The 18,368-nt window shown below is 40.5% G+C and overlaps 1 protein-coding gene across 1 annotated transcript; it reads left to right on the top strand.

The window, feature by feature from the left end:
• The first annotated feature begins 3,236 nt into the window (after positions 1–3,236).
• gprc5ba (G protein-coupled receptor, class C, group 5, member Ba) lies at positions 3,237–14,910 on the top strand. Its single transcript, XM_020935231.2, has 4 exons — positions 3,237–3,764; positions 10,451–11,488; positions 11,775–11,896; positions 13,544–14,910. Exons 2-4 carry the CDS (start codon positions 10,453–10,455, stop codon positions 13,586–13,588), a joined length of 1,203 nt encoding a protein of 400 aa, XP_020790890.1. The 5' UTR covers positions 3,237–3,764; positions 10,451–10,452; the 3' UTR covers positions 13,589–14,910.
• Positions 14,911–18,368: the final 3,458 nt, after the last annotated feature.

The raw sequence follows: 18,368 nt of genomic DNA, 5'->3' as shown, positions 1-18,368 counted from the left end.
AGTATTTCAATCTAATAAAGTCAAGTAACTGCATCAAAACTATGAAAAAAAATTGTGCAGTATGCTGTTTACTCTTCGTGTCGCTGCATGCCTTTTGTAAACTTAAAACCAGTGTATCAGAAAGGTAAATGAGTTTGTCCTTTTTCCCCTGACATGAACTTTGATGGTCAGCTGAAACCTGAGCAGCTCCAAAGAGGTCTTCAGACTCTGTGAATGAAAACAAGTGTACAGCGGCAAGAGGACCTCTGAGTGGTCATGGACAGAACAACAACCGTCACAATTTATTGCCCAAATACAAGATGGACTCAATTCCCAACAAGGTGAAATGTATTAAATTAACTGGAAAAACACTATGTCATAATGAACTAGTGAACAAAAATGTACCTTTTAAGGGCCCATATGTTATAATGTTGTTTCCTCATCAAAAGCATACCTGGAGTTGTGTTTTGCTTCATTCACAGATGTTTAACACACAAATCCTGCATATTTAGGCAGAGTTCTTCTCTCAAACGGATAACACTCTGTCCCACCTTGCGATGTCACGAGGTAATACAGGAAGAGCTCAGGTATGTTTTTAAACTCCATACACCTTCACTAGAATCATTTGGATGATTTTAGCACTGAAATTTCCAGTCTCAGTTAAATAAAAGGTAAAGGGTAGCTGCTAAACTACCACTTCATAACATCACAAGGTGAAACAGACCATAGTGATCTTTGGAGATGAAGATAAACAAATAATAAAGTATTATTCAAACATGTATGAATGAAACACAACTCCATGCATGTTTTTGAGGTGGTAACAACATTATGACATGGCTAAAAGCTCATAGTTTTGTGTAATATTTAAACATTTTTAAATATATTTTTTATATTTAACCTTTTGTTTCAATGTCACCGGACACCAAAAATTTTTCAGCTAGTGTGTACAATAATTCTTGGCTTAGTCCCAGGGAAAGCACCTACAATCCACGCAGCTTAATGATACCCACACAAATCTTGGGATAGATAAATGCATTCAATAAGCTAAATGTGGACTGGTAGTGGCAGTTGATGAGTCAATAACCCATTAAATCTAACATCCTTCTAAATGAGATGTGCTCTTCAGAATGAGCCTCTCTTCCTGGTCATGTTGCACACCTGTATCCTGCCATAGCTTGTGCATCCTGTCAGTTCAAAGGTCTCAGTTGTGATGTGGAAACAGATGGGGCTGAGGTGGGCTGCCCGCCTGTCCCTGCTGCAGAATCGGCGGGACTACAGGTAATACTGAAAGAAAGAACGGAAGGAAGGCCAAGAATACATTTATGACAAACAGTTCATGTGATGTTGTTACAGACATATGACACTGAGCATGTATTCCCGTCACAACAGTTGAGAAATTCATCAGAGGGACGAAGTTAGCCTGCATCTGTCTGTGAATCTATATTAGTCATGTTCTTCTGAGCCCTACACAGCACATGGATCCAAAGATACTTTGTTTATAAATACCAGTGCCAGGCAGCCAGTGTCTTGAGTAGACCCCTTTTAACAGTTTTACATTTTTATATGCATGGATAGTGTCTTATAGATAGATTAGCTTTTTCCATGCAAAAGTAAAGGTAAGCCAAGGTGGTTTTATCTATGCACATCCAGAGCCTTAAAATGAGCTGTTACCCTAAATCATGTGCGAGTAAAGGACACGGACTAAAAATAGTTGCCCGTACACAGCCATAGAAAATATGTGTAGCTTGAGTGTCAACATTCTCACATCAGATATGCATTGTGTATTAAAGAACGTTTTCTCAGTGTATCTGTCAAGCTGACTTTTAACTACGCTGAACTAATCATATCAGACATTTGGACAAAAATACAAGCAAGTTACGCCACTGCAGAGTCAAGCTCAAAATGCATAATTTATTTTCACGACGCACTCTTTGTAGACAGTAAAAATCAGTGAGGGGCATAATGGCAGCTTGGTGAAGAAAAAGGGTTGTAGCCCGGGAATGTGGTGATGGGGCTCGTAGAAAGCTCAAGAGCAGCAGCATTAAACTCTCCGTGCCCCTCCCCCTTTCTTTTCCCATGCTGTCACTCGCATGCACCTGTCAGATTAGTCTCAGGTCCTCAGCTGCCACTCCTCATGATACGGTTCCCTCTGAACAGGTTCCGTCACTGGTCTGGGGGTCTGCGCCCTGGACTTTTAGCGTGCGACGTATACGGGAAATACTCCAAGCAATTTCACCGATTACCGTTGTATTACTGGGTCGTGTTGAATTGCAGGATACACCAAAACGCCTTTATGCAAAGAATAGGCCCATGTGGGTGGTTCAGCATGCGCATTGCCATTGTCTTCTATTTATCTCTTACTACACGTCACGTTGGGAAACATGGGTGTCATGGCTGCTGTGCGTAAAAGAGTAATGGTTTTGGAATTTGCGCAAACAATAATACATGTAGATAGAGGTTTAGGCTAGGCTCTTGGAAAAAGTAAACATGATGGGGTGATATAGGAGCAGAGGAAACGTGGGGGTGGGGAGAGTGGAGGTAGAGGGGGTCCACGCTGAAAGAATCCCGCTGCTGGCTGGACGGACTAAAGCAGCTGAGGCGACAGGCATGTGACCGAATATAAGCACAACAGCGAGCGGCCTGGAAGAGCGTCAACAACAGCATCTTAACAGAGCAATACCGCTGTGCCTTTCACAATAATAATAATAACTACAACAAAAGAAAAAAAATTAGCCTCATGTTAGTTTTGTGCTGAAGAGATTTAAAACTAATAAAAGCTTTAGACTAAAACGTAAAACTGATAGTACTTTTTTCATTGAGCTCTATTGTATACTTAATATATCTATCCCAACTATTTTGCCACATTATTATAAAAATTGACTTAATAGTCTTGGCTTCTGTGTAGAATTTTTCTATTCCGCAAGCAGTCCCGTTTCCCTAAAAATTCATGTTTGTAACGCATTTACATTTGAGGTAGTGTTAAAATCAATGTGCTTTTATTTTGACTGACTTAACCGGAAGCAAACTTTATATGTGCCTCTACTTGACGCTGTATTCGCATGTTCGGTATGATTTAGTGCAGTAAAAGAGGGAAAACTGGAGCTGGGAATAATCAGCTGCGACAAATGCAGTGTCCATGACACTGACTTTACGACACTCTGTTTGGAACTTACTGCGTTCTGGGAGGAGTAATTAACGCAGTAGTTTCAATAGGGGAGATTTTAAGGAGACCCCCTGTCAAGCGATAACCTTTTTCATTTAGCGGTCAGTTGAAGTGTTAGTAATAGGCGGAGAGGTCTGTGATGGTTGTGGCTGCTCGGGGAGCAGACACTTCTGTCTGTATTTCTGCGCGATTGTGATGTTTTGACCGCGCGGAGGGGATTATTTTTACGCACGTCACACAGAGCGCAGTTTTGGGTGATGCGTCTTGTGAGGACCACTGAAGCACGGTGCGGACGCTCAGCTGGATAAACCCTACATTTCGGGGAGTAACGGTTATTTGCGCATCTTGTTTTAGTTACGTTGTATTAGTGCACAGAGGAATACTGACTGCTCCAGAGAAAGGTCTGCGACAAAACTGGGAAGACCCTGAATCCAGGGTGTACTTGTCATGTCCATTTTGCCTCAGAGGACAACAGACACGGGCTGAGTGAAGAACTATTTTGATTTTGTGAATGAGGAGACATTGCGCGAGGAGCCGAGCCACGTTCGAAATGTGAAGTCCAAAATCTGCAACGTCTCTAAGCCACGTCCATTCTACATTTGATTTGTTTACATCGATTAAGGTACGTGCATGTCATCGTGTTTATCAAAGAAAGACTGACGTTTATGACCGCATGTGTGTGCACAAACGACTCTAATAAACGTTGTTCAGACAGAAAGATGCTTTAAAGACGGATGCACCAATTTGATAGGTGTTGCCTGCATGTGTAGTATCGGGCACACTGGGTACCCACAGGATGTTGGAGCCACACACTGGACTTGACCTCAGGTTTGCTTCAGTATTAAACGCGCGTAAATCCACTCATGGCTTTAAGATAATTCGGTGTGTATTTTCTCACGAGGATCTTATGGGCTAAGGGGTGAGTTTCCATGTCACAATACACTGGACATCATTTTAGGACTGTCAATCACAGCGTGCACCCCACCCCCTTCGATTCCACGGCCCTCCCCCAGTCTTTTACTTTGGAGGTTAAATGTCATTCTTTATATTTGGGTCCCACGCGCTTACGCACCACCACCAACAATGGGCCGTGTCACAAACAAACACGGACTTCTGGAAGCCCCTGAGACCCTCCCATGTGACCAGTATTGTTAGGGTCTTTGCTAAAAGGGTGAAGCATTCTCCAAATGTTTATGCATTAAGCTCCTTAGGTCAGCTAAAACCATGGGTGTCTGTCGACTTCTCTCCCACGCAGGTCCTGTATGAGACCCTTTTAATTTGAGAGAGAATCACTTAAATGGTCACTTGAGTCCTATTACATAAAAGTAAGAGACGACCATCAATGTCTGTGATATATGATCTCCCGCAGCCATTGCCTGTGTAGTTTATTCATAGTGTCTTGGCGCTTCACGGTCTATTTTAGAGTGTTCTGTTTTCCATCATTAATCAATATTCATGCTGTTTATTGTCAGTCGGTGCTTTCATGAGTATGTTAGCTCTCTCCCGGGAATAGAGGATGCTACTGTATCTCCTCTAGGCTGATGCCATATGTACCTTATTTGGAGCACTATATGTGTGTGTGTGTGTGTGTGTGTGTGTGTGGCCTCGCAAACACAACAGTATAACTCTTACGCTTTTACGCACACACCCCTCTCCTCCCATCCCACTCTTTCAAACACAGAGAGATGCTCCAGGCGCGCTGCTCGCTCCAGTTCTTCTCCCAAACGCATCCGGCTGCTGCTTCTTTACACAAGGCCGTCTGATCACTATCACAAGCTCTGAACAAATTTGATGTTTTGTGAACTCCCCTTCATGACGGCGTGTATCCCGGTAGTTCATCCGTAATAATAGAGGATGATAATGGATGTCGGGCCATACGGATGAGTAAAGAGGACCTAAAACATTTTCTATATTTAGGCCTCACGGGATGCCTTCACAGTAATGGTGGCGAGGTGGAGGGGGTTGAATTTGGGATTAAACATGCGCTCGGTTGATTGCCAAGTTAATTAGCATATGGTCGCACTGTGAGTCGGGTCATATGATAATGAGGTCTAATTAAGTTGGCCAGGGAAGTCTAAAACGTCTAAAGGAAGAAAATGCTTCCCTGTCAGCTATATAGACACCCCAAGAAAGGCCTACACAGTACTGATTGAAATGTATTTATTTAAAATACCATATTTTTTCAATTACATCTCACCAGTGTCTTTTAATAATTCAGTCATTAATAGCACAAACCTTCATGTCAGACCCAGTTTGCTCTTTCCCCATTTTCTGTCTAATTTTTCAGTTTTGCTTGAAGAAACAAAAAGGAACAATTCCTTCATTGCTTTATTGTTGCATAAAATATAGTTGCCATTATTCATATGCCTACCCATGTTTCATGAATATGAAATGCTACTGAAGCCAAACAAAATGGCTATCAATAAATATACAGTTTCCAATGCTGAGAAATTCTTGACAGAAAAGTAGAAAGCTGTTGTGTCCATGCATAACATGTAATTATGTAAACTGTCTCCAGTTCTGGGCCAAAATTCCATTTAACTTCTACTGAGCACTCAAAATACAATTCTGTACAATCAGCACAAAATAAATGTATAGCTTTAGAGATACTGCAACTGTGTTCTCCAAAACAGCTACAAAAATTTAGAATGTTAAAATCATAACTTACTACAACTAACAGTGCAATTGATTCACTCCAATAAATATGCCTGTCGTTCACTTCTATTTACAAAAAAATTGAACTTTTCACATCTATAGAATCACCATATTGGTGTCTGGTGTTCTGTTAAAAGTCGTATCATGTGCCAGCTGATCCATTGCTCAACTGGACAGTGAAGTTCAGGAAATCAATACACAGGTTACACTGGTTAATGTAGCAGACTCTTCAAGTCATGACCTTAATTTCAAAGCTGAGTCAGAAAACATATAATTAGTTCAGGCAGTTTTCAAGATGTCATCAGTAAACAGATGTCAAGGCTACATACTGTGTGCATCCCCCTTCCACAGCTGGATCAATATGTTGTTACACAGGGACTGCAAGTATGTGCACACATTTTATTTATGGTCCCAGGAGGCTGCAAGAACTAATGTGAACTAAAGCAAGGATTCAAAAAGCAATAATCCTCCAATTATAGCTGTAGTTAGACAGCATCTGGTTGTCTGATATAGATGGTTAAAACTTGATGGCTTGCTACACATTTTTATTTAGGCATTTATGTCAGATTTATAGAGGTCTGTCTGTGCTGCGATTAGCACAGTTTGCACATCAAGTAAAGAAATAACAAAATCTCTTGTTTCAGTTTTTGTATAATTAATTTTCACTGAAATGTGGCCAATCCCTTGGAACAATTTGTTTGACTTATGACAGGCACATTTATGAACTGAAGAGAGACTTTTGGTGTATTGTGAGTAAACTGACATGTGTTTCACGTGAGATGCCCTACCTCATAATGCTACTTGAAAGGGCTTAAGACTGGCATATAATTGTAACTGAACCACTTCACTGAATCCAAACCTACAGCACAGAAACCATGATTTATTAGTTTATGATTTATTGCTTTGTTCTAGAGTAGATGACAACTATGGACAAAAGTTTTCTTTGAGTGCCCTTCAAGACTAAGCTGTAGCATTTCCCCAGGCTTAAACTTGTCCACAAGGGACACAGTAGCTCACACATCACAATATATGAATATAAGATAATAACAAAGAGCAAAAATATAAATAGTAATAATAAATAAAAAAATAAGTTGCAAAAGTAGCAAGAAACTAGTGTCAAAGAAGGCATAATTTTACAAATGTATATGTACAAGTAAAATTGAAATATAGATACATAGACACATACAATTTAGTAATACAAAATATATCTGGGCGATATACAAATAATTAGTAATAACTTCTTTTATGGTATGGCAAAGCAGTGGCAGAATGAATGTGAATTGAAAAGCACGCATCAAAATGCAATAATGTCTTCAATTATGCACACGTTAATTAGTTATCAACATGTATGCTATGTGTGATATTTATAGTCTGTGCTGGTACATGGTGGCTCGCTACATCACTGCATGGAAATCTGGAGTGGGGCTGCACCTGTAGTATCCTTGTTGCAGGTTAACAGTAGTGACATAAGAAATGCATGGTGCCTATTTGCCGGGTTTGTGTAAGAATGTTGCTCTTTAATAATAGATGTCCCAGAACAGTATGTAATATTCACATGCAAATTAGCAGGCAGAGCACAGTGGAGTAGACTAGTGCTATGGATGTGCAGTATATGTATGTATAACACTGATACATGCACAAAGCCAAGATGGAGCTTTTGGCAGCGGAGGAAGATGAGTCCCACAAAACAGCAGCCACGCAGAACTGGCACAGTCTGGATCCTTTAGTTACATAAGATACACAGCAAGAATAAAGTCTAGGGGGAGGCGGGGGGAGGGAGGGGGCACAGGCAACAAAAAAGGGGACCAGAGAGCAGCCAAAATGGAAGCTGAAATAGAATGAGAATGGAGTGTGGTGAGGAGTGGAGGGAGAGGGAGGCTTCACAGCACGGCTTTAAATGTAGCGAAGACACGAGACCCTTCTACTCACTATACAGCGCGGAGAACGAGAGGGTCTGAAAAGAAAGAGCTTTTAAAGTCAGTGAGACAAAAATGGCAACATGGAGTGGTGAGGCGAAGAGATAAGGCAAAGAGGTGTGGAGATGGCATTTTCTGTGACTGTGTGTGGTGAAGTGACACACTGTAGGTGTGTGCTATGTTACGTGGCTCTGCATTGGAAACAAAGTGAAAATATTCAGACTGTCGTAGAATAAACTGTAGTAGCCTGAGAGCTGAAGTGAAAAGGTCTGACGTTGGAGAAGTTTATTTACCAGCAGTACAGAACTCAGCACCCGGTGACATGAATCCTCAATAGACTGCGATAGTGTTGTCCATTCCAGTCTAGTGCAAACTAGTCTTTTTGTGCTTCTGGTTTGGGGAGTATTATACCACTGATGACGAAGGCTAAGATAATAAGGTTTGAGCTAATAGTGTCCTATAGACTATATTAATGTATTATCATACATATTTTTGCTTGTGGTACAGATGTGTAATAATAAATGACATGTTATACTGCTTTTTCAGCTAAATACGATGTCCAAATTCGTTCCCTGGCCCTCAATCATCCAAAAAGTGACTTGTGATGGCTGTGAAAACAAACATTCCTAAATTGTCATCGTATCATATGCTTGACCCAAAGCGAGATTTTCCAAGTTGTCATCTGACTGTGTTTCCTGGCGGCTCTCTAGTCCCATTCAGTAGCAGCCAGAGCATCCATCTGTGCAGGAGAGGGTGAGAGGGGAACATGCTAAAGTGCTCACTGGTGTCATTTGAGTCTTTTCTGTTTGGAGCATCTCCGCAGACAGTCATTAGGAAGTGACAAAGGTAGAGGAGGACCAGTTTGGGAATGAGCAGGCACAGTGTATTGTTTTGTCCCAGCTGTTGCCATGGTTATGACTAGAAAGCCAATACAATGTGAGGAGATAAAATTAGTGTAAGGTGTTTGGATGCAACAGCACTGTGTTTAGCCATGTGTTTATCAGTGACTCATGCATCAGTTACACTGTAAAACATGACAAACTCATTAAATACCTGGGGAATTTAATGCATTTAATATAATGGGCATTAATACATCTCCTAGTGTGGTGAGGAATTGTTAACAAAAAATAAGTTGGCAGTTTAAAAGTTATTATTAGTGCATTTATGTAATGTTTCATGGCACCTATACATATTTGGATAGATCAGATGATGCATGAAAACATACATAACATAAAGAAATGTCTGATATTTTACATAAATTACACAATATTAAATGCCCTTCAGGTCTCACTCCCATTAGCCTAGAAAAGTGACTAAAAACACTTAAGATGCAAGATTATTATTATTACAGTTTTACAGTGTACAAGCAAATGCCGACCAATAACAGCCTGCGGCAATGAGGAGATGACACAACATGACAAGAAGAAGTCAGGATATGAGGATGGCAGAGTTCGAATAATGAGGGAGGAATAAAGGGCTGCTAGCTCCCTTAAGGCTACATCAAAGAGTCAAACAGATAAATATGCACAAATTAATGTACTCGCACAAACCTTTACTGTTAATTAATATTTCACATGTAAACAACAACTATGGCTGTAAAAAACAAGATCAAGGGCTGCATGATAGATTGTCCTAGAAAGTAAGTTCTTAGAAAACTGTAAAATTTTAAAGCATGTTAAAATATACGTAAAAAGAGCAATAAATAAAACATACTTGGCATTAAAGTCATAATCATATTATTAATATTTTCAATCTAATTATCATGGACAATTTGTGTGCAATTTTGAGCAAAAAGATTATTCATCATGGTTTTGTTTTGCTATTAGCACAAACCTGACTGCATAAATAACAATAAAATAAAATGCGTTATACTTCGTACTTTTGTATTATTCATTACAATATTTGGCCCCTCTCTCAATCATCTTGAAACACAATAAAGCAAGAGGATGAAACGACCAGGCTTGTTGCTATTCTCTAGTCTGCCCTAGTTACACTGCAGCTGGAGGCACTGTGTGTGACCCAGCAGCCTACCCAGTGTGTATTTAAACCAGGCTCTCTCATACTTACTTTCCCTGCCATTTAGACGACGATGAAACACTAGCCTTTATATGGTATGTAAATACTGTGGCTATTTTTATGTCAAAGCATATAAAGAAGTCTTGGGATAAACAAAAGACTTGGAGAGTTTGAAGTGGGGAATTTTTAAAAGTGCACCCAGCAGCTTGGAAAGAATTTCTGAAACTGACACTGCACTTTTTTACTGTCTGTATTTTGTCTTTAACTACTCTTACATCCATAATTAACTACAGGATACCAGAATGCACTTTAAAAACATAAAATGTATATTTTTTTATAAGTAGATTAGAGCAGTGGTTGAGTAACTTGAGTTATTTAGTGGACTAGACAAAGTGCAGTGGTGACTCAGTTGCAGGTTTGTTGGTGTAATGACACTGACCTTTACTGCTTGTCACTGCTGTTACTGTGGGCTTTACTCTGTTGGGGGTATTTATGAGCTTTGCAATAGCAATGGAACAAAGGAAATGTTTCTCAGGTTGAAAAGAGCAGTTTCTATTGTTTGTATGCATGTAGAACTGTATGAACTACTGTTCTTTGTTTCTGCTTAAAAAACACAGCAGTGGGCACAACAGCATTGTCCCTACAGAGAATAACTTCAGAGGAGATGTTTTCTACATGTATGGCTTTAATCATTGACTTTCTTTTGTTTATCCTCTTTCAGAAATGGCGATCCTGCCCGTCCTCCTCCTGCTGACACTCTCCATTGCACAGCCTGGCTCCAGTCAAGAGTTGATGGGCCCAGAGCAGGGGGCTGTCCCCAGAGGATGTGGGTGGGGCATTGTGCGCCCATACACACTACTCTGTGACCTGGACTCTGTTTGGGGCGTGGCCGTGGAATCGGTAGCCGCTGGAGGAGTTCTGGCCTCCATCTTTCTCGCCCTGGTTCTCCTTTGTCGCCTCCGTCACATCAGTGAGGGGGAGAAGCGAAGTGGCGTGGGCCCCATACTTCTGCTCCTTCTTGGCATCATAGGTCTGTTTGGCCTAAGTTTTGCATACCTTATTGAGCAGGACGAGTCGCTCTGTCTCCTGCGGAGGGCGCTATGGGGTGTGTTGTTCGCCCTGTGTTTCTCTTGTCTGCTGGTGCAGGGTGTGCGTCTGCGCAGGCTGGGGCGTGAACGGCGTAGCCCAGGTGGGTGTGCCCTCACCGGGCTGGCCCTGGGGCTGAGTGCAGTGCAGGGGATCATCGCAGCTGAGTGGCTGCTGCTGACCGTGCTCAGAGAGGGCCGGGCCGCCTGCCAGTACCTGCCTCTGGACTTCTCTCTGGCCTGTAGCTACGTCCTGGCCCTACTGTTAGCCGCACTGACCGCTGCCTCTCTGGCGCTCTGTGGGAAAACTCGACAGTGGCGCTGTAACGCCATCTGGCTGCTGGTGACCTGTGTGCTGTCACTGCTGCTGTGGGTGGCCTGGGTGGGCTTCTATCTGTATGGGAACGACTGGCTGGGACGCTCTCCCGAGTGGAACGACCCCACACTGGCCATCGCTCTAGTGGCTCAAGGCTGGTTCTTGCTTATCTTCCATGCCATCCCTGAGTCCCACCTGTGCTTGAGACCCCCACCACAGCCCACCGCTCCCGACTACTTCGACACGTCTCAGAACTCCACCAGGATGAGGGAGACCAGCTTTGATGATGAGATCCCACTTTCCCACAGGCAGTTTGTGGAGAACCAGGGCTATGGATACACTGATGAGAATGCAGCAGGTATGGTGCAATGCTATTTAATATGGAATGCATTATTTCCAGACTATAACAAAGGCAATAAATATTGACTAAGGAGAAAGCTTTTTCATATATCAAAAATAACCACATTATGTCCAAAAGTGAATGATGCAAAACAATATTTTGCTTCTATACAAGTTGAACAGTGGGTAGAATGCTACCTTAATATTCAGATGTTTCAGTAGCCTATTATAAGCAGCATCATAACTGAATTCATCCTATACCTATATTTGACCTGTCTCTTACACCTTTCCTGTCTTGTGTCCAGGCTTGAGGAGTGGCAGCAGTGCCGGGCAGCACAACAGCAGCGGGGGAGCCCGGCCCAGCGCTCCGTTCCGCAGTAACGTGTACCAGCCCACAGAGATGACCATGATCCTAAACGGGGGCGCGGTGAGTACAGCCTCCCAGTCACAGGTACACCAATCTAACTCCATGTAAATCTGACATCCCAGCCTTCACACTGGACTGCATGTGCAACCAGAGTTCAACAACTCATTTGGGAATGTGGGGGAGGTGTGAGTGAGTGATGCACGATCATGTAACTTTTGTGTATCTGTGGGGACATGCATGAATGGTTTTGACATAAGGCATATATATATATATATATATATATATATATATATATATATATATATATATATATATATATATATATATATATGTACATACATACATACATACACACACACACATACAGTATATAGTATATATATATATATATATATATATATATTTCCTGAACAAAAACAGGAGACAGATTTTTAAATGGCACCATTCAACACAAAGAATAGTTGAATTTATTTCTCCTAAGTCCAAACTCCAAACCAAAAGCTTTTACTAACAGGGGATTGACAATGATGTCGATTCAAAAGAATAAAAAGTTGATCATAGACAATTGAAAATGACTGGATCTCTATTCTGTAAAAAAAAATCTATTAATTACTTACCATATTACATACAGAGAATGTCAATAAAAAATAGACCAGCATCACCACTAGTTGCCTGCGTACCATAGTTTGAGAACCACTGCCACAGGTTATACTCAAAGCAACTGTCCGTGTGTGTGTGTGCGTGCGTGCGTGTGCCTGTGTGGGTGTGCGCTTGTATGTGTTTTGTGTATGGCTTCTCTTTATGCACTGTGAATGGACACAGTAGCACGGTGCACTCGCAGTCATTATGAATTCGGCCTGTCAGGCAATGACACAACACACCTCGTAACACTGCAGCCCAAATGCTGAATCAACACTTTGCTACACGCTAATGTATAGTCCCCATTTGTAGCTATCTTGGCCTATATTCTCATTCACATTGCAGCTCATATAGTTTTATGGTAACATTTACAACCTCCAATTACACTTTGCACTATTACTATAATCAAGTATTTAAAAGGTTATTAACTGAATGAGAAGCACATTTTGCTATAAAAAAAGATCTTTGAAACAAGCGATTTAAATAGAAATTAAATTGGATGTTACTGTGCTATGTAGTGCTATGGTGAAGACTAATACAGAATTGTGTTCTTTCATCCATTTGTCTCATTTTACTGTACATCTTATCTGATGTCTTCAGTGAAAATCCAATTCTGAGTTCTGGTAAATTCACTAGCTGTAAAATGTTGTCTGCTGGTACGGACTGATTGGCCTGTTTATATCCAGCAAATATATGGGGTTACAAGACTGCAAGGCTGCCTTTATACTTACACACACCACACCAAAATTGGAGCTAAAGCTGGACTAGACCAAAAGTAAACCTGAACAGAACCAAACCAAGTCTCAAACCAGGATCAAACCTGGATAAGTGATGCAGCCTAAGACACAGAGAAATATATTATCTTCCCAATTACCTCTGCCACATATCTTCTCAGTGGGCCTAGATGTTCAAATACTTTCTTGCCTTGACTTAATATCTAAATTTTTCAGTTCTCTCTAAACCAAATTATGTAGAAAAATGTTATGAAATACATCCCTGAACATGAACATTTACATGAGCAATAAGCAACTTTTCCTAAAAAATAATTTCTGTTTTTATCTTCTGCAGGTGCCCTCAGCCCCTCCCACCTACACCGGCCGACAGCTGTGGTAAAGGATCATATTTTGAGAAGATGATATGTTGAGGAGGATGAAAACAGTGAGGAGTGTTGAGAGATGTGTTGGACTTAAAAAAACAAACAAAAAACGTTGTCACCAAGTGGGCAAATTCACTTTGTACAGACTTAATAACTGTCTGTGTGCCAATCAACTTGTATTGTTTAAGTGTGTATGGGACTCAGAGACAGTGGGCAATGGAGGGCTGAGCTACAACGTTTTAGAGGAAAGTTAAAACTAAAGTTATGAACAAAAATGCAAAAAACTAATAATCTGATTCATATTAAAGCTGTCAAGGTGTTGTAGCATTATTCTCCAAAGAGCAGCACTAAAACAACAGAAAAATCGTTCCAGTTTTCCGGCCAGTCAGACTGTCTCTTTGCTAAGATGGAAAACCTTTGGCTCTGTCCTCCATCTATCCACACAGAAGAGCACATGGGCATCTGTACAGCATAAGTACCGCCCTATATTAAAATAGAGTGTATACAACATCATCTCAACTCCAGTCTGCCCTATCCCTCCGAACACTCGCATTTCTCACTCTTATTTACCCGCATGGAACTCAAAACTGTGAAGTCCACCTGACCACAGCACGGAGCCAGTGCATAAGGACGTTGACGCTGCTAACAGACTTGTTAAATACAGGAAGATTCTGAAGGACTGTGATTGGGCAGTTGGGACGTCAGTTATCGGCGAATCTAGGTCACACTGCTGTGCTCTCCGGTGGGCAAATGTCACTTTAAATCAGCAGGAAAAGAAGAGAGGAAATGCAACGGCTTCCTTCGTCTGTTTTGTATGTTCGGACATTTAAAAGACATTCAGATAACAGGGTTGCTAACTGGTGCTAAATACCCCATAGCATATTACAGCTCTGCACAACTTCCCAGTGAAAAAAATTACATTATTGTGTGCAAGACATATAAGCTTGTGCGATGATAGACTCAAAGATGGTCTATAGGGGACACTCCAATCCTACAGTAACAAGATGGCGCCCGGTTCGTCTGTTTTGGGGGCGGCGGCCATGCTGTCGTGTCTATCTGGTAGAGCGTCCAGGAAGTCAGTGTGCCAAGAAAGGACTCACGTTTCTCAGAGTCTACATTTCACACTTCTGTCACCACAGGCTCTGTACATAGTATGGTGTAAGCTTGTTTACTTTGATTTAGTTTAGTCCTACTGAAGAACTGACGACTTTTTTTTAAGTTGATTTGCCTTGTGTTCCAACATTTGATTTTTGTTCAATTAAGCTTTTTTCAGATTTATTTTTTATGATTAGCTATTTCTTAATGTTTTGCCAATACTAGACATGCTTTGATTTTTGTTTTTTTTGTTTATTGCATGTATAAGTTGTAAATTACAGTCAGTGTGCTGCTGCAACTTGTAGTATTTCTGTCAATATGTCTGCTTCCTCTTATTTGGTATATTGATGCAGTGTTCACAGGTACATTGTGGAATATTTGAAAGGGGGTGAAAACAGTACTTCCAGTCAGTGGTACTGTTCTTAAAGCAGTTCTAAACTAAGTAACAACTAAAGAGACTGGGGGGTCAGACCTTGACCACTGCTGTATGTATTCCACTGGTGATTCTAAAATAGCACTGGTACCAACATGCCACTTCTCAGCCAATCAAAACCAGCCTCCAAATGGGCTGGTCCTGGATCAGTAATAGAGAGGGAGAGGCATTCAAGTACTGTGTGTGTTTTCACTTACTGTGGAGTACAAAAAAGTAACACGTGAATTTGTAGATTTTGCACTTGTCAACTACCTATCTGTGCATGCTTCTCACCATTTCAACATGTAAGACCTTCTTGAAACGTACTTTTGAATACTAACTATAAAGGTCATGTGACAGCAATCATCTTTCAGTGTATATCCAATTCTTCACTCTCTGTGTCTGTGCTTTCTCAAACGTATAATGGAGTGCTGGGGCAAGACAAAAGGTCAGAGGAAATGGACTAGAACACAATGGGATCATAAAATAAACTTATGTTTAGAATCTTCTGACTGATATTATCTGTGACTGTGATGAAATTTGCACAAATCTTCTCCACGTGGTTCAGTTTGTCATCCCTGGACCAAAAAAGCCCCCTCCCCTCTGGCTTGTTGTTGGCTGTCCTCGTAATATGTCTTGCCTTCAGACTGTTCCATGGGGCAGCTGACAGGGTTGATATTCACAGCTGTGACGGTGCAGTGACGCAGCATGCCTATGTATAGAACCTGATTCTTCTGATTAGAAAATTGAAAAAAAAGTTCATTCATCTTCAATAAAAGTGTCATGTTTGTAGCTAATTTCTAACTGGGCGTGGCGTTTTCTTCATGCACAAGTCTAGTTAATTGCAATAATTCATTCAGACTCAAATTAGACATTTCTAAGTTCAGCGCTTAATGAAAGATTTTTAAATTGCTAAGCCAGGGAATGTTACATTTTAAGTTTAATTGCTCATGACTGGCTTTGATAAATAATGCTTTAAAAAGTCAACAAAAGATATGCCCTGCTGACTGATTAGTCGACTAAAAAGGGGCGAGGCAAAAGCTCAAATTTCACTCACAAAAGTACAGTTGCAAAGGAGTTAATGCATAAACATATAAAGAATAAGAGCAAGAAACAAAGACAGATTAAATTTGTGAGTTTATTTTAATTTATAAAAAGGCAGATTGTAAAAAAATACCAAATCTTCAGCTCATTCAGTCACTCACTTACTTTCCTTTTTTGGTGTTGCCCCATATACATCCTTATAATCTAAATAACTAATATGACTAATTTCACTACAAATTTGTGTCCATTAAGACTTTGTTGCCTAATAAATCGACTAAATGATTTCAGCCCTACTGGCCTCAAGAACTTAATACACACTTCGGTGGCAATATTACAAAAACATTCTGATGTTTAACAAACACACACACACACAATACTTCCACTGAAATCTGAACTCGGCCTCAAACCACATGCTTTTATAGTGAAGAGCCATAAAGCACATAAAAGTCAGTGGCTCTAGCACTTCATCTTAACCCAGCCAACATTAAAAACAGTTCACTCTAGTGTATGTATAAGCAGTCATTTGTGGTGTTTCAGTTCGGACTGGTCCCAGGAGCACACTGTTATCTGACTTTGCTGTGACAGTCTGGTGCCGTGCTCTGATCCAGTTACAGAGAAGCCCAGAGCTGCCAGACTCAGTGGAGCTGGATCAGATATCCCCAGAAAGAAATGCCCTGTTTTATCATCCAAGTCAATGGCAGCTGTCCCTCAGTCATCCACAAACCTTCCATAGGATCTCATAGGACTTTAGTGTGAGGCAAAAACCATTCATCACATGACCACCAAGAAGAGGAGAACAGAGGAAATATAGCTTGAAAAGAGATAAAAGTCAGTCAAGATAGTACCTTCACTTGAAATCACTGACACAAGAGAAGACAGTGTTTTATATCGGCAAGCAACCTTAGAAGGGTGTACAACCGTATTCCTGAGTTTCAAGCATAAGGATTCTTTCCTGATTTGAAGGATATGGCATGGCAATGGTCCTCTGTTGTCACTGTAATCACACAATTCAACTCAAAACATTCTATCTTATGAATGGGGAAAGGTCATCACAAATTCCTTTAAATCAGGAGGGGATCATTTGTCTGAAACTCAGGAATAGGCTTTACAAGAAACCTATATCTTGTCTAATTAATAATGTAAAAGTAAACACAACGGTGGCATTCATCCTTACTCATGTGCAGGGCATCTGGCATAGAACAAATTCAGAAACAAAAGTCATTTAGAATTTCAGTGAAAGGTTGAATGGAAAGAAACATGGTCATAACTTATTTAATGTTAAGAGTGGAAGATTGGAGCAAAAGTAAGTAACTATAATCGCTCCTAGACAGGTTTGGCATACAACAAAGGCATAAACTGGTTAAAAACTTACACATGCAAATTATCAGAAAAACATTCCCTTTTGCATCCATTAATTCAATCTGATTTACCATTTCATCCACTAACTGGATGTTTTGGACAGTGGGAGGAAGCTATAGCTCTGACTACATAATAGCCATACATAAGTCATATAAAAACATGACATTTATCACCATTCTTCGTTAATTTTATTTCTTAACAATCTCATCTTTAACAGAAATCCACAGTTTCACACATGCTACATTGTGCCCCTTTTGGCCTCTTGTGCAAATGTACATATAGCACAGGAAAAAGGAAATGACAACTCAGAAAATATGATTTGGTGATCACGTAGTCAGCACTCAGCTAAGGGTGCTCAGGGGTGGCTTACAAGCTCGTAATATTTTCTACTTCCTACAATATAACATGGGACATCCTGCGCAGCATTAATTTACAAGGCTGGTAAAAGGAAGCCATCTATCATAAAGGCAATGAAAGCAATCATCTAATTACATGTGCATCTCTCGGTCCATAAATCTCAGCCTGAACATACCCAGTTGGTCACAGCCATGTTTAACAGCAAGTTTGACTGATCACATTGGTCAGCTTTACATCAGCTTAATAGCTATAAAATAATAAATAGTGTGTGGTACAATACAAATGAAAAGCTATAACTTCAAAAAACTACAGGCAAATATATAGGCTGGAGAGAACAAGGAGGGTCCATTGTAAATCACTGCTATGTTCTGAAATGATGTAATGATTACGTTCTCAATATTTCTGGTTATGCTGTCCCAGAAGTAGGTTAGGTTATAGCTATTGCATGAGAAGTGATTCTAAAACAAACTTTTGATTGATAATATAAAGGAGAAGTGGAAACTAATAAAACTATTCACAAAATAACATTC

The sequence above is a fragment of the Boleophthalmus pectinirostris genome, unplaced genomic scaffold (genome assembly GCF_026225935.1).
Source record: "Boleophthalmus pectinirostris isolate CB_2022bp ecotype Guang Dong unplaced genomic scaffold, ASM2622593v1 HiC_scaffold_17, whole genome shotgun sequence".
Classification (NCBI taxonomy): Eukaryota; Metazoa; Chordata; class Actinopteri; order Gobiiformes; family Gobiidae; genus Boleophthalmus; species Boleophthalmus pectinirostris.
Note: the sequence above shows the minus strand (reverse complement) of the source record. Positions and strands in the feature narration are given on the sequence as shown.

Bases quoted from the DNA above. Each gene is read 5' to 3' on its own strand.
- gprc5ba (XM_020935231.2), top strand. From the start codon at position 10,453: ATGGCGATCCTGCCCGTCCTCCTCCTGCTGACACTCTCCATTGCACAG. The intron at 11,489-11,774 runs GTATGGTGCAAT...TCTTGTGTCCAG, and splicing joins CACTGATGAGAATGCAGCAG to GCTTGAGGAGTGGCAGCAGT. The intron at 11,897-13,543 runs GTGAGTACAGCC...TATCTTCTGCAG, and splicing joins TGATCCTAAACGGGGGCGCG to GTGCCCTCAGCCCCTCCCAC.